The sequence below is a fragment of the Martes martes genome, assembly GCF_963455335.1.
Source record: "Martes martes genome assembly, chromosome: 16".
NCBI lineage: Eukaryota > Metazoa > Chordata > Mammalia > Carnivora > Mustelidae > Martes > Martes martes.
In genome coordinates, this window is record NC_137904.1 from 28,784,614 (window position 1) to 28,798,007 (window position 13,394).

Sequence of the window (13,394 nt, forward strand, 5' to 3'; positions counted from 1 at the left end):
TCTCAGGCAGACTCCTTGCTGAGCACAGAGCGTGATGTGGGCTCGAGCTCAGGACCTGAGCCGAAATCAAGAGTCAGACACTTAATTGACAAAACTGCTCAGGTGCCCTTATTTTTTATTTGAGGGCGAGCGGGAGCGAGGGGCTGAGGGAGAGAGAGAATCTCAAGCAGACTCCCCCCTGAGTGCAGAACCTGACATAGGGCTCTATCTCATGACCCTGAGATCATGACCTGAGCTAAGAGTCAGTTACTTAGCCAACCGAGCCACTCAGGTTCCCCAGCTCCGCAATGATTCTAAGTTACAAGGCGCCTGGGAGGCTCAGATAGTTAAGCATCTGCCTTCAGCTCAGGTCATGATCCCAGGGTGCTGGGATTGAGCCCCACGTTGGGCTCCCTGCTCACCAGGGAGACTGAGACTGTTTCTCCTTGTCCCACTGCTTGTGTTCTCTCTCTCAAATGAATAAATATAATCTTAAAAAAAAATAAAAAAAAATAAATGATTCTAAGTTATAACTTACCTCTCCCTTCCGTCCCTCCCTAAGTAACTTATAGCTGATCTCTGAGGAGTGTGTGTGTTTGTGTGTGTGTGTAAATTTAGGTGTATAGAATTATGTAACATACTCCTTCCTGGCACACTCATTGGTCCATTTGTGGTCTATTATTTATTTATTTGGTTAGTTATTGGATCATTTAAAAAAATAATGTGAAAAGAATTTGAAAACCCACCACCTAGAACAAAGATTGGTCCCTGGCCATCACCTCATCTAACTATGTGGTCTCTCCTTAGTGCTTCTCCCTGGCATCTCTCACCCACATAATTGTTTTCCTTAATCATACATTCAGCATACTCTTTTATTTATATGTATCTTCCAGATGTTGTTTTAACTTTATGATATGTTTAAATTTATAATCTGTACAGTCTTTATGTAATATTTTTGGAGTTATTGTATATTAATCTGGATACTTGACTGAAGCCTCCTATTTCTAATATTTGCAAAAATTTTGTGTTTTCTCTGTAAACGATTATATCAGTCACAAGTAATGGCAGTTTAACTTCCTCATTTCCAATCCTAATGCCTCTAATTTATTTATTTATTTTTTCATTTTATTGCACTTACTGGGAAATCTAACAGAGTATTACATTTATGGGCCTTTAAATTTTTAAAAATATTTTTTATTATTTTTGAAGATTTTATGATTTATTTGACAGAGAGAGAGAGGAAGAGCACAAGCAGGGGGAGCAACAGGTGAAGGGAGAGGGACAAACAGGCTCTCTACTGAGCACAGAGCCCAACATGGGCCCTGATCCCAGGACCCTGAGATCATGACCTCAGCTGAAGGCAGACACTTAACCAACTGAGCCACTCATAAAGGGGCGAGGTGCCCCTTTATGGACTTTTTAAAAAGATTCTTATTTATTTATTTGAGAGAGAGAGGGCTGAGCAGAGGGAGGGGGACAAAGGGAGAGGGAGAAGCAAGCTCCTCCTGAGCAGGGACCCTGATGTGGGGCTTGATCCCAGGACACTGGGGTCATTACCTGAGCTGATGGCAGATGCTCCCATTTATGGATTTTCTAAAATTGAACCAGCCTCGCATACCTCGGACAAACTCAACTTGGTCATGGAGTAATATTTTTTACTAATATTTTGCCTATCCTTACACTAATACTCTACTATTTAGAATCTTATATTTAGGAATTTTGCGTTTGTAGTCATGAATAAAATGGATCTGGTTTTTCCTGTTACGTGACGAATTTGTCTGGTTTTGGTATCAGTGTTACTCTAGCTGAGGCGTTTAACTTCTTTTCTTATTGTCTGGGAATTTGGTAGACTACTGCCCTTAAAAGTTTGATAAAACTTATCTTTTAAAACCATTTGGACCTGGTATTTGTGGGAAGATTTTAATTATACCCTTTTATTTTGAAACTAAATTTTTTAAAAAAGATTTTTAAAATGTGTCAGAGAGAGCAAGCATAAGCAGGGGGAGTGGCAGGCAGAGGGAGAATCAGTCTCCCCGCTGAGCGGGGATCCTGATGAGGGACTCCATCCTAGGACTCTGGGATCATGACCTGAGCGGAAGGCAGACATCCAACTGACTGAGCTGCCCAGGTGCCCAATATTCTGAAAAGAAATTATTGCAGCATTGAGGTCAGAGTGCAAGAGAAAGGAAGAAAAGGTGGGAATAGGAAAACGGCTGTCCACTGAACAGTGTGTACAAGTGCTTGGTTATAGCCGTTATCTCATTGAACCCCCAAAACACCTTTTCAAAGAGGGTCTGTCAGTCAAGGTCCAGTCAGGGAAAGAGAAACTGCCTTAAGTTTTATAAACAGTGGACATTCAATAATGAGGACTGGTGACTTGAGTGTTTTCTGAAATGGCCTCAAATTAATACTTGCAGGAAGCAGCTACCAACCCCCTAGGGCTGGGAGAACAAAAAGGAAGATGTGGGGTTACCAGAATGTAGGAGTTTGAAGTTAGGTCCTTGGGGACCAGCACTTGCACCTCTGAGAGGGAACTTTGAGTAGCTGGTGCTCAGAGCAGGTGGAAGCCTCGCCGGATAGACCCTTGACTGATAGGCCCAGGCAGCATAGCCCAGAAGATGAGTGAGCATGGCAAGGCTGGGACTCTGCCAAGGAGCCATAATCTGCTGCTGCTGGTACCTCTAACGGATGCAGTGAGGCTCTCACCAGGAATGTTGAAAGATGCTAGAGGCCAGAATTAACTCTGTCTTACTGTGGAGCACTGATGATGATAAAAGCTAGAAAACAAGAATGAAATCCCTATTCTTACCATCCTGCCTTCCCATTGGCAGAACTGAACAGGTTTGCAGAGTCTTAGCTCTGTTGTCACAGAGCAGAGAATAAAAAGATGAGCTTGGAGCAGAAAGACAGTAGGTAAATAACCAGAACATTGTATACTATGTGTATTCTGTAAAGAGAAAACTGAAGCTGAGCAAGGTTAAATTATTTGCTTAATATCATTGGAGCTATTAAGTGGGCAGGTCTGGGTTTAAACCCAGGCCTGGGTTTCTACTACATATTTCATCTATCCTGAACACACTATTGATTGTTAGAGGGACCATTATTGTATGTACCACTCAGAAAAAAAAATACTGCCAGTTAAATAAAGCACACCATCAGTTGTAAGATACACATCAATTTCAGATATATATATATTTTTAAAGATTTTAGTTATTTATTGGAGAGAGCATGAGCACAATTTGGGGAGGAGAGGCAAAGGGAGAGGGAGAAGCAGACTTCCTGCTGAGCAGGGAGGCCGACATAGGGCTCGATCCCAGGACCCTGAGATCATGGCCTGAGCAGAAGGCAGATGCTTAACCACTTAAGCCACCCAGGCGCCCCCGATTTCAGATATTTTTTAAAGTTTTTTTTCTTTTCTTTTCTTTTTCTTTTTTTTTTTTTTTAAGGAGGAATGTCTTGTAATTGAAATACAATCTATTATGCTGCCTTGTATTTAGTTTTGGAGTTACTGATTTTGAAATGCCTATGTAATACACAAATAAAACGCTTAGTAGATAGTTAAAAGTTTAGCCTCCCAAGAAAAATGGAGGCTAGAGATACAGAGGTGAAGGTCATCTGTGTGCAAGGATCATAATCCAACAAGAGCCTTGCTGTTTTCTCAGCTTTCCCAGTCTCTCTTATCTCTACCATCTCATTTCATCCTGTCCTTTACCTGTCTCTTTGTGATGGCATCTGTTGGTAAGCCTTAATATTATCTTTTATTATCCAAGAACACTTAATTTTTTTTCTTAAATTTCCACGAGCAAAGATCTTTTTCTCTTCTCCTCTTCTATTCAAAAAGTATGTGATCTGTATGCTTGCAGTCTTCACAAGGGTGCTGTTGGAAGTGCTGTTGTAAGTATGGTCGTGAAAAGCAGATCTCCAGGGGAGATAGATGGTGTGAAAAAAATCCTATCTATCTTTAGACTTCCATGGTTTCTCTATTTTTACAGGTCCAGCATGTCTGGCTTGCATCTAGTAAAGCAAGGTCGAGACCGAAAGAAAATAGACTCTCAGCGAGATTTCACTGTAGCTTCTCCGGCAGAATTTGTTACCCGTTTTGGGGGGAATAAAGTGATTGAGAAGGTAAGTTATAACTTGCTGAATTATTTTTTTCAAAAGCTCATGAGATTCAATGCCTAGACTCGTCGTCTAGATTTGCTCAAAACCGGCATTTGGATTTTCAGAGACTGCCTCTTTGTGCAGAATTAACCTCTCTGCCTCCATGGTGTCCTGTGAATTTCACTGTTTTCTATGTATTTGCCATGGGTAATTTAGGCAGAGCTAATTAAAAAGTTGAAGTGGTGGTCAAACGGTTCTTTTTAAAAGGTCCTGTGGTTTTATGGGGTTGGGCTGCCCCACTGTGAGAGGGTCTGAGAAACAGATTAGCTTGTGGGGTAGTGGTGAGGAGATATGTCACTGCATTGGAGTGAGAGCTAAGGGAGTGGAGGGATTCTCAGAACAGAAGGCTTGAATAGTTTGATGCACTGCGATGTAATGGCTTCCAGCAGATATTTGAGGTGTTTAGAGGGAATACACCGTATGAAATACCTAAAGAGATTACAAATATTTTGAAACATTAGGAGTAATACTGTGCCCCTTTTATCTAAACCACATCTGAGCTGGTAGGACAACTTGGCTGAAAGAGATCGAGGTGATTAAAAGAATAAAGCGTGAGGACCTATACTCCCACCTTAGCAGTGTTGCTCCAATGGCATGCTTCTGTTAATCTTCCAATAAAGACAGATGGTGTATCTCCAGCCACTCTTATTCCCGGGCCATGATTGCAAGACAGGTCAGGAGAGGTTTGTTTACAGTGATGTCTCAGGATCATTGGTTCTTCTCCTCTTTTTCTTGTGACCATTCTTTGTAAGGCAGTCTCTACAATTCTAAGGCATTTAGGGTTCAGCATTTTGGAGAGAGAGAGAGAGTGGTTGGTGCCAGGGTTCTTACATGTGTTCAGGGCTCTGCGCCTTGTTCAGTATAACAGAGAATAGTGCATGACATTATGCTGTTCAGTTGTCCTCCATTCCTTAATAATACATCATCCCTCTGAAGTTTGTCTTCTGTTCCCCTAGTAACAGGTATGGTAGAATAATTCACAAACTCACAAGATTTGAAAAATTGTGATTTTCCCCCTTCAAGAAATGAAGATAGAAAGCGTAACTTTTAGCTGGCACATATTAAAGTATTTGCTTAGCTAACATTTAAAAATATCCCTTGATCATGTGGGAGCTGGTTCCTAACTGCCAAGACTAGCAACATAAATTCCTAATTGAAAATCTGGCTTTCCAGAGAAAGCCAGAGATCTACAGAAATGGTCTCATTTCTTCTCCTTCGTCATTGCCTGCCTTTTCTACTTTTTCTCCAATTCCCATCCCACCACTTTCCCAGGTTCTTATCGCCAACAATGGCATTGCAGCAGTGAAATGCATGAGGTCTATCCGCCGATGGTCTTATGAGATGTTTCGAAATGAACGTGCAATCCGATTTGTTGTTATGGTAACACCTGAAGACCTGAAAGCCAATGCAGGTGAGTGATTAGCATTAAGAAAGCATCACCCTTAGGCACCTGGGTGGCTCAGTTGGTTAAGCTACTGCCTTCAGCTCAAGTCATGATCCAGGGCTCCTGAGATCGAACCCTGTGTAGGGCTCTCTGCTCAGCGGGAAGTCTGCTTATCCTTCTCCCTTTGCCCCTTCTCCCCACTTGTGCTCATGCTCTCTCAAATAAATAAATAGAATCTTAAAAAAGAAAAAAGAAAAGAAAAGAAAGCATCACCCTTGAGCATAAAGATTGGAATAGCAAAGTAGGAGTCTATTAACTTAGGGGGATTCCCAAACCCAAGGATTTCTCTTTAAAAAAGTGTCAGTAATAGGCATATACAAGTGATTCTACTATATTGAACCTCAACACAGTCTCCTGCGTTCTAAGTAAAAATAAGTGGAAATTTAACCAGTGTCGATTGGGGGTTCCAGGTGTCTGCCCTTCTAGTGTCAAGTATTTGCTAAGCTACATACTTTAGCATGTGTAAGTAGAAAGATTTGGAAGGAAATGGCTATTTCCCTTACGAGCTAAGCTACATTGAATTTTAGAGAATCTTAGGGTTAAGGTTCTTTTTTTACCCACCTCTTGAGGGACCCAAGTGGGTTTTATCCAGCAACTTTTCTACATATTCTCTCCTCAGATGGCCCTCCATCTGAGCATTATAGATAAAGACTATTAGTATAGCTGAGAGGGTATGGCTTGTCTTTGTTCTCTGTACTTTTTATCACTAAAATATAATCTCTAAGGTAGAGTACCCACAGATAATATTAGCTCCTTAAAGAGCTATCTTTTTAAACCTATTTTCGTCTGTGTATGTTCTCTCACTATTGAGACTATGATATTAAGACTATTCCTAAGGAGTAGGGATTATTATATCATCTTATTTAGAAATAGATAAGGTGGGGCGCCTGGGTGGCTCAGTGGGTTAAAGCCTCTGCCTGCAGCTCAGGTCATGATCCCAGGGTCCTGGGATCAAGCCCTGCATCGGGTTCTCTGCTCAGCAGGGAGCCTGCTTCCTCCTCTCTCTCTGCCTGCCTTTCTGCCTACTTGTGATCTCTGTCTGTCAAATAAATAAATAAAATCTTAAAAAAAAAAAAAAGAAAAAAAAGAAACAGATAAGGTACCATTTTATTGGAAAGCATATGTTATTATGTGGAATCATTTAGTTTGACCCTTTAACTTCTCTGAACCACAATTTTTGTATCTGTAAAAGGAAGATCATAATATCTAATTCACGGGGTAGTTATAAAGATGAAATTTTCTGTAATAAACATAAAACTATCTTGTGTGATTTCTTTTCCCCCATCTATTTCTATCTGGTACTCCTTAATTCATTTATTCATTTACTCAGTGAACATGGAGACCCATAGGTGAATAAAATGTGATTTTGTTCTAGGAAGCAAATAATTTCAATATAGTGAGGTAAGTGCTATAATAGAAATATGAACAGGGTACTGTGAGAACAGAGCTGAGGCATCTTACCTCTAACCTCTGCTCTTGGTAGCAGGGTTAAGAGAATGCTTTCTGAAAGAAGTTATGCCTAGCCAAGAATGGCAAGAGTTAGTGAAGCAATCAACAGGACATTCCAGGCAGGGTGTTGCAGGAAGAAAGAACAGTCTATGCAAATGTATGAAGGCATGACACAGTGGTTTGCTGGAAACTACAGGTATACTTGTTAAAGTACAAGATGTGATCTACTATTTCTCAAGAAGGGTCCTGATTTTCATCCTTAGGAGCATAGACTTAAATTTTTTAGGGATGTGTGTGTGTGGTGTGTGTGTGTGTGTGTTGGACATTAAAGGGTTAGCATTTTGAATGGATTAGTTGTTTTTAACAATTCAAAAGTAGAAAAGTACAATGAATCCCTTCCCATTTACCTGTCATCCAGCATCGGTAATTATCAACTTGTGGCCAGTCTTGTTTCATCAATACTTTCACCTCCTCCCAACTCCACACATAATTTCTGAAGCAAATCCTAGATATATTATTTCATCTGTAAGTATTTTAGTGTGTATCTCTTAAAGGTAATTTTTCTTTGCTTGAAACATAAGCAGTTAGATGGACAATTTGTATAGCGTCTTGGAAGATTCATTTGTGGAAGGCAGTGCTACAGAACATGATGAAGCTGAGATGGCTTAGAGGCTGGGGAGGTAAAATTGGCAAGATATGGTGATAGAGGGAAGAGTTGATGATTACTGTTAGGTTTCTAATTTGGTTGACTAGGCAGGTGACAGGATCATCAACAAGAGCTAAATAATAATGGAGCCAGAAGAGGAAGGTTTTTTGCAAGGTGGACAGATGAGATTGGGAGTACTTCTGATAGAAGCAGATCCTATAAATCCTGTAAAAAGTTGGGTATATCCTTCCAGAACTTAGAAATAATGAGAGCTGGAAACTAAGAGGCTACATTATCAGCAAACATATGGTAGTTAACACTACCCCCCCCCACCAAAGAACTGATGGAAAATGAAGAGAAAGAGGGCTAAGGATGACATTTTATAGAAGAGTAAAATTTTAGGTATAGACTCAGGTATAGACTCAGGAAGATTGGCCCATAAACAGATGACTGGAGAAAGAAGAAACAGAAGAGAGAAAAAAGAGAATTTCCATAAGGAAGGGCCGAATGAGTTGGCAATCCAGTGAAGTAGGAATAGGAAATCATTGATAGCATTTTTGAGAATAGTCCAGTGGAACAATATGAGTGTGCAGACTAATACAGGATGTTAAGGAATGAATGGGAAGTTACATGGAGATAGCTAATACAAGTTTTTTTTTTTAAAGAATTTTAAATAAGAATGGAAGAAGAAAAGGTAGTAACTAAAGAAAAATTAAGGGTCAGGGAGGATTTTTATTTTTTTTTTATAATTTTTTTTAAAATTAACATATAATGTATTATTAGCCCCAGGGGTACAGGTCTGTGAATCACCAGGTTTACACACTTCACAGCACTCACCATAGCTCATACCTTCTCCAATGGAGGATTTTTATTTTTAAGAGTGAAAGAGACTTGGGACTGTTTAGCATTTGAGAGGAAGGAGCCAAAGAGGGAAAGGAATGGAGGCGTACAGGGACCCGGAGGAGGCGGAAGTGGGTGTAGTCTAGAGCACAAGTGGACAAAAATAAGCATATTCCCTGCTATTTATTCTGAGGAACAAAAAAGTCAATAATGGGGTAGATGTATTCATACAAGGATGTATATTCATTGTAGTGTTATTTAAAGTAATGAGAAACCGGGATGCCTGGGTGGCTCAGGCAGTTATGCCTCTGCCTTCAGCTCAGGTCATGATCTCAGGGTCCGGGGATGGAGCCCCACATTGGGCTCCTTGCTTAACAGGGAGCCCGCTTCTCCCTCTCCCTCTGTCTCCCAGCTTGTGCTCTCATTCTCTCTCTGTCAAATAAATAAATAAAATCTTAAAAAAATTAAATAATGTGAAACTAGGAGTAACTTAAATGTCCAACATGAGTGGAATAGTTGCATAAAATGTGCAACACTAATAATGTGAAGTACCATACAGACATTAAAAAAATATTTTGTGGAATAAGATTTCTTGGTCTGAAATGCAGTTTAATATTGCTACATTATTTATCTATTTTGTGTGACAATATTACCATAAACTTGGCAACAGTCAGTAGCTCACAGTTTCTGTAGGTCAGAGCATGTCTTAGCTGGGTCTTCTGCTTCAGGTTATCACAAGACTGTAGTCACTTGTCAGCTGGGTCTGCAGTCTCGTCTGAGGCTTGACTTGGGGATGGATCTACTTTCAAACTCAGATGGATCTACTTTTTTTTTTTTAAGATTTTATTTATTTATTTGACAGAGAGAGAGAGATCACAAGTAGGCAGAGAGGCAGGCAGAGAGAGAGGGGGAAGCAGGCTCCCCACTGAGCGGAGAGCCCAATACGGGGCTCGATCCCAGGACCCCGAGATCATGACCCAAGCCAAAGGCAGAGGCTTCACCCACTGAGCCACCTAGGTGCCCCAGATGGATCTACTTTCAAACTCAGCTTTCAGTTTTCTATGACCTATCAGATTGAGGGCCTGAATGTTTAGCCAGTCATTAGCAAAAAAACTACCCTTGACTCCTTGTCATGTGGGCCATCCCAAAATGGCTGCCTGCTACCTCAAAGCCAGCAAGGCAAAGTCTTCTAGTAAGATCAGGTACTTTCTTATTGTCCTTGCCATATTCTCTTGGCTAGAAACAATTCATAGATCCTGGTCACACCCAAGGAAAGGGGGATTCCTTAAGGTATAAAGACCTGGAAACTGGGATCATGGGAACAGACAGTGTGTCTGTCCATTATTATTGCAAAGAAAAAAGTTAGCTATAGGGTGATACAATAATAGGGAAAAAATACATTGCATATAGTTAGGAAAAGGGATAATGGCATATACCAACAGCAATACTAGTTGTCTTTCAGGGTGGTATTTTGGGGTGTTTTTATTTCTGTTTCTGCTTTTTTCAACTTTTTTACAAAGATTTTATACAATTTTACAATTTCTTTAAAAGCTATTTGAAAATTAGAACTCTGGAAAGGATTATAATACTAGTGGTATTGAATTAAGGAATTAATATTTTGGATAATTTTTCCTTTTTTCTAACCTTTCTATTATGTTAATTATTTTAGTACCTTTACTGAATATAATTTATATGCCGTAAAAAGTTCACATTTCTATGAGTTTTAGTAAATTTGTACCATTGTGCAGTCATCATAGGAATCCAGTGTAAAACACACATTACCTTTGTAATTTAAAAGAATATGAAGAAAGAGCCTTAGATGGAAGAGTTGGTTCTTCACAGGAGGAGAGGACTTCATCGTCTGAGACCTGAAGGCAGGGGAGCAGGCCTGCTTGACAGTGAGGGTGGTAATAATCAACCCAGTTGCATATTTTTTATGTTGTGCTCATTATTGGGAAAGTTGGAGATGTGGATGATTAGTGCAATCTGTGGTAAAGAACCAAGGGTTCTCTTTTGAGGTGAGTTTTGTTCATTTGTGACTATTCTCTAGAATAGCATCTCTAGTGGTAATTATGGAACTGGGAACCGGGAGACAATGGAGAAGTCCAAGCTATGTGGATAAGATAAAATACTTTTTTCTTCTACTTACCAGGGCATGAAAGGGAATTTCATGTCTGCAGTAGTGATAATAGAAAACTGATTGGTGTAGAACTCTGAACTGTTGTTGGTTGGTGACTGTAGTACATTCATGAGCATGTGTGATGTAGGTCAGCAATTCATGTAACTTTCTTTTCTGTACCCACGGCTGTGGAACTTCAGAAAAGGCTAAACCACAGTAGAAAAGTTGGATGAATTTGACTACATAAAAATTTTTATTTAGCAGATAAAAAGTTAAAGACAAATTGTAATCTGGAAAAACACTTTGCAGCAAAGAGTGTCTACCTATAATAGAGAAAATGACACCCTTCAGTTGAAAATGAACCAAGAACATGAATTAGGTAGTTGATAAAAGAATGAAAAAGGAACAATAAACATACAAGGAAAAATTTGATACTAATGGTAATCAAAGAAATGTAAAGCAAAACAATGGTCAATTGGGATTTTTTAGTTTGTAAGACTAGTAAAATTTTAAAGAGTGATAAGGAGCAGTTGGGTGGTTCAGTCTGTTAAGTGTCTGCCTTGGGCTCAGGTCATGATCCTAAGGTCCTGGGATGGAACCCCGTGTTAGGGTTCCTGCTCAGTGGGGAGGCTGCTTCTCCCTCCCCCTCTGCCTGCTTTGCTCTCTCTTGCTCACTTTCTCTCAAATAAATAAATAAATAGAGTGACTGATAATATCTAATATAGGTTAGAGTACAGATAACTTGTCACCCATGTTGCTAATAAGAGTCTAATGTGGTTCAATCTTTGAAAATGTGGATACCGTTTGACTTAGTAGTTGTACTTCTAGGAATGTATCCTGTGGGTATAATTGGACAGTAGTATGGGGATATTCGTCACTGCATTATTTTAATATTTTCCAAATTATTAATCACCCATATGTTCAACAATAAGTTAGTGGTTATCCATTGAAATATTAAGTATGTATTAAATATATCTAAAATATTAAATATGTATTAGTATCTCTCTGTCACGTATGGGAAGATACCCACAATATATTGTTAGATTGATTAACAATTTATGGTTTCTAGTACAACAGAGCATAAACTGATTATCTCTGAGTGGTGGGACAATAAGTGATTTCAGCTATTAAAAAATAGTATTATTACATCCTGATATATTGCCTAATTTTTGTTAATGGTTCACATGCTTTCCCTTTTATTGTCAAAGAGAACAAAAAACCTGTTTTTCTTTTGAACAAACTTCAGGCCTTTGTATCTTTGGAATTTTTTTTTAGAAGGACATGAAACCTTTAAAAATTAATAACAAGATAGAAGAAGCATAAATATGGTAGAGATGGACCTTGAGCAAGTTCTTTGACTGCTCCAAGCCAATTTCCTGTAAAGTAGGTGACAATAATACCTATCACTTTTAGGATTTTTGAGTATTATGTAATATATGTAAACTGCTTAGTATAGTTACTGCACTCTGTAGCGGACTACTACGCTTGTTGCCAGAGTGGGAAGAGAGAGATGTCAGGGAATACTGAGCAAAAAAAAAAAAAAAAAAAAAAAATGCAGGGAGGGAAAAAAGTTATCTTTGAATAGTTCTTTCAAATAGCTGCCATTTCCAACATTCCAGATCAACTCTCTTCCAGCACTTGCTAGTTGCCTGTAACTGACCTTTCCTGTTCATCCAGTCTACAAACCCTTCAGGCTCTACCCTCTTTTCCCAGTTCGTCTGGGCTCTACACCAGAAAAAGGGCTTTCTTGGAGAATAGTGCAATTTAGAGATAAAAGGTGTCGGGACTGAAACTTTTTATCAGAATATAATAATTGTACAGGGGTCTCTAAGTGACAAGTCATCCTTGATACAGAGATCTTAAAAGACTCTTCTCAAAGGTTACATAGTGAAATGTTTGAGAACAGCTGTTTTAGTACAAGAGCTTCCTGAATATGAGATGAGCACATGTTAGTGCCCGTGACTTAATAAAGTCAGAACCTCTAACTAAGTGGTCCTGGGACTTACCCTGTTAATGCAGTTTGTCCTGTCGTTACCTGTGATGGTATCTGTCCTTTACAAAGTTTTGCTCTTCTGTTATATTTCTGAAAATAAATCGTGTGTCTGTTAATTTGCTTGCATTTTCAGAATATATTAAGATGGCAGATCACTATGTACCGGTGCCGGGAGGACCAAACAACAACAACTATGCAAATGTGGAATTAATTCTTGATATTGCTAAAAGGATTCCTGTACAAGTAAGAGATGCCAGCGTGTCCTTTCAAACCAGGTTTAGCCATCTGACTGTTAAATGCAAGAGGCTATCCAGAGAAGAACTTTAAATTTTATATAAAACATCTTTGTTGAAAGTTTGATAAAAGCTTTTTTTTATGTGGGATATAACAGATCGGGAAAAGAGAGGTGGAAAAAATGAATGAGTCAAAAGTAAAATAAACAATACAGACAGAAGGTTTGTAAGGGTCTTTCAGAGATTATTTATGTTATCCATTTCACCTTCAAACTATCTCAAGTAAGTAAAAGCTCCTGTTTCCAGTGGAATATTCTTAGCTCAGAATATGGTGGTGTAGAAGCAGATTATTTCTTCCCTGTTATACTGTGTTAGGAAATTTAGGGTAAATGTCCTAAAGCCCAGAGAGAAAAAAACTAGAGATTTATATGGCAGTATAACCACTGGATATAAATGTGGAGTTGGGTGGCCAAAGTAATTGAATCTGTGAAAGAAAACCAATATTTCTAGAAAGGGCTCTATAGAGCCTA

General features: G+C 39.1%; 1 protein-coding gene across 1 annotated transcript in view; it reads left to right on the top strand.

Moving 5' to 3' along the window:
* Positions 1 to 13,394, top strand: part of ACACA (acetyl-CoA carboxylase alpha) — a 236,320-nt gene that overhangs the window by 42,067 nt on the left and 180,859 nt on the right. The window contains 3 exon segments of the mRNA XM_080825443.1: positions 3,972 to 4,104; positions 5,413 to 5,551; positions 12,765 to 12,874. Of these exon segments, the coding sequence (XP_080681569.1) occupies positions 3,972 to 4,104; positions 5,413 to 5,551; positions 12,765 to 12,874 (382 nt within the window).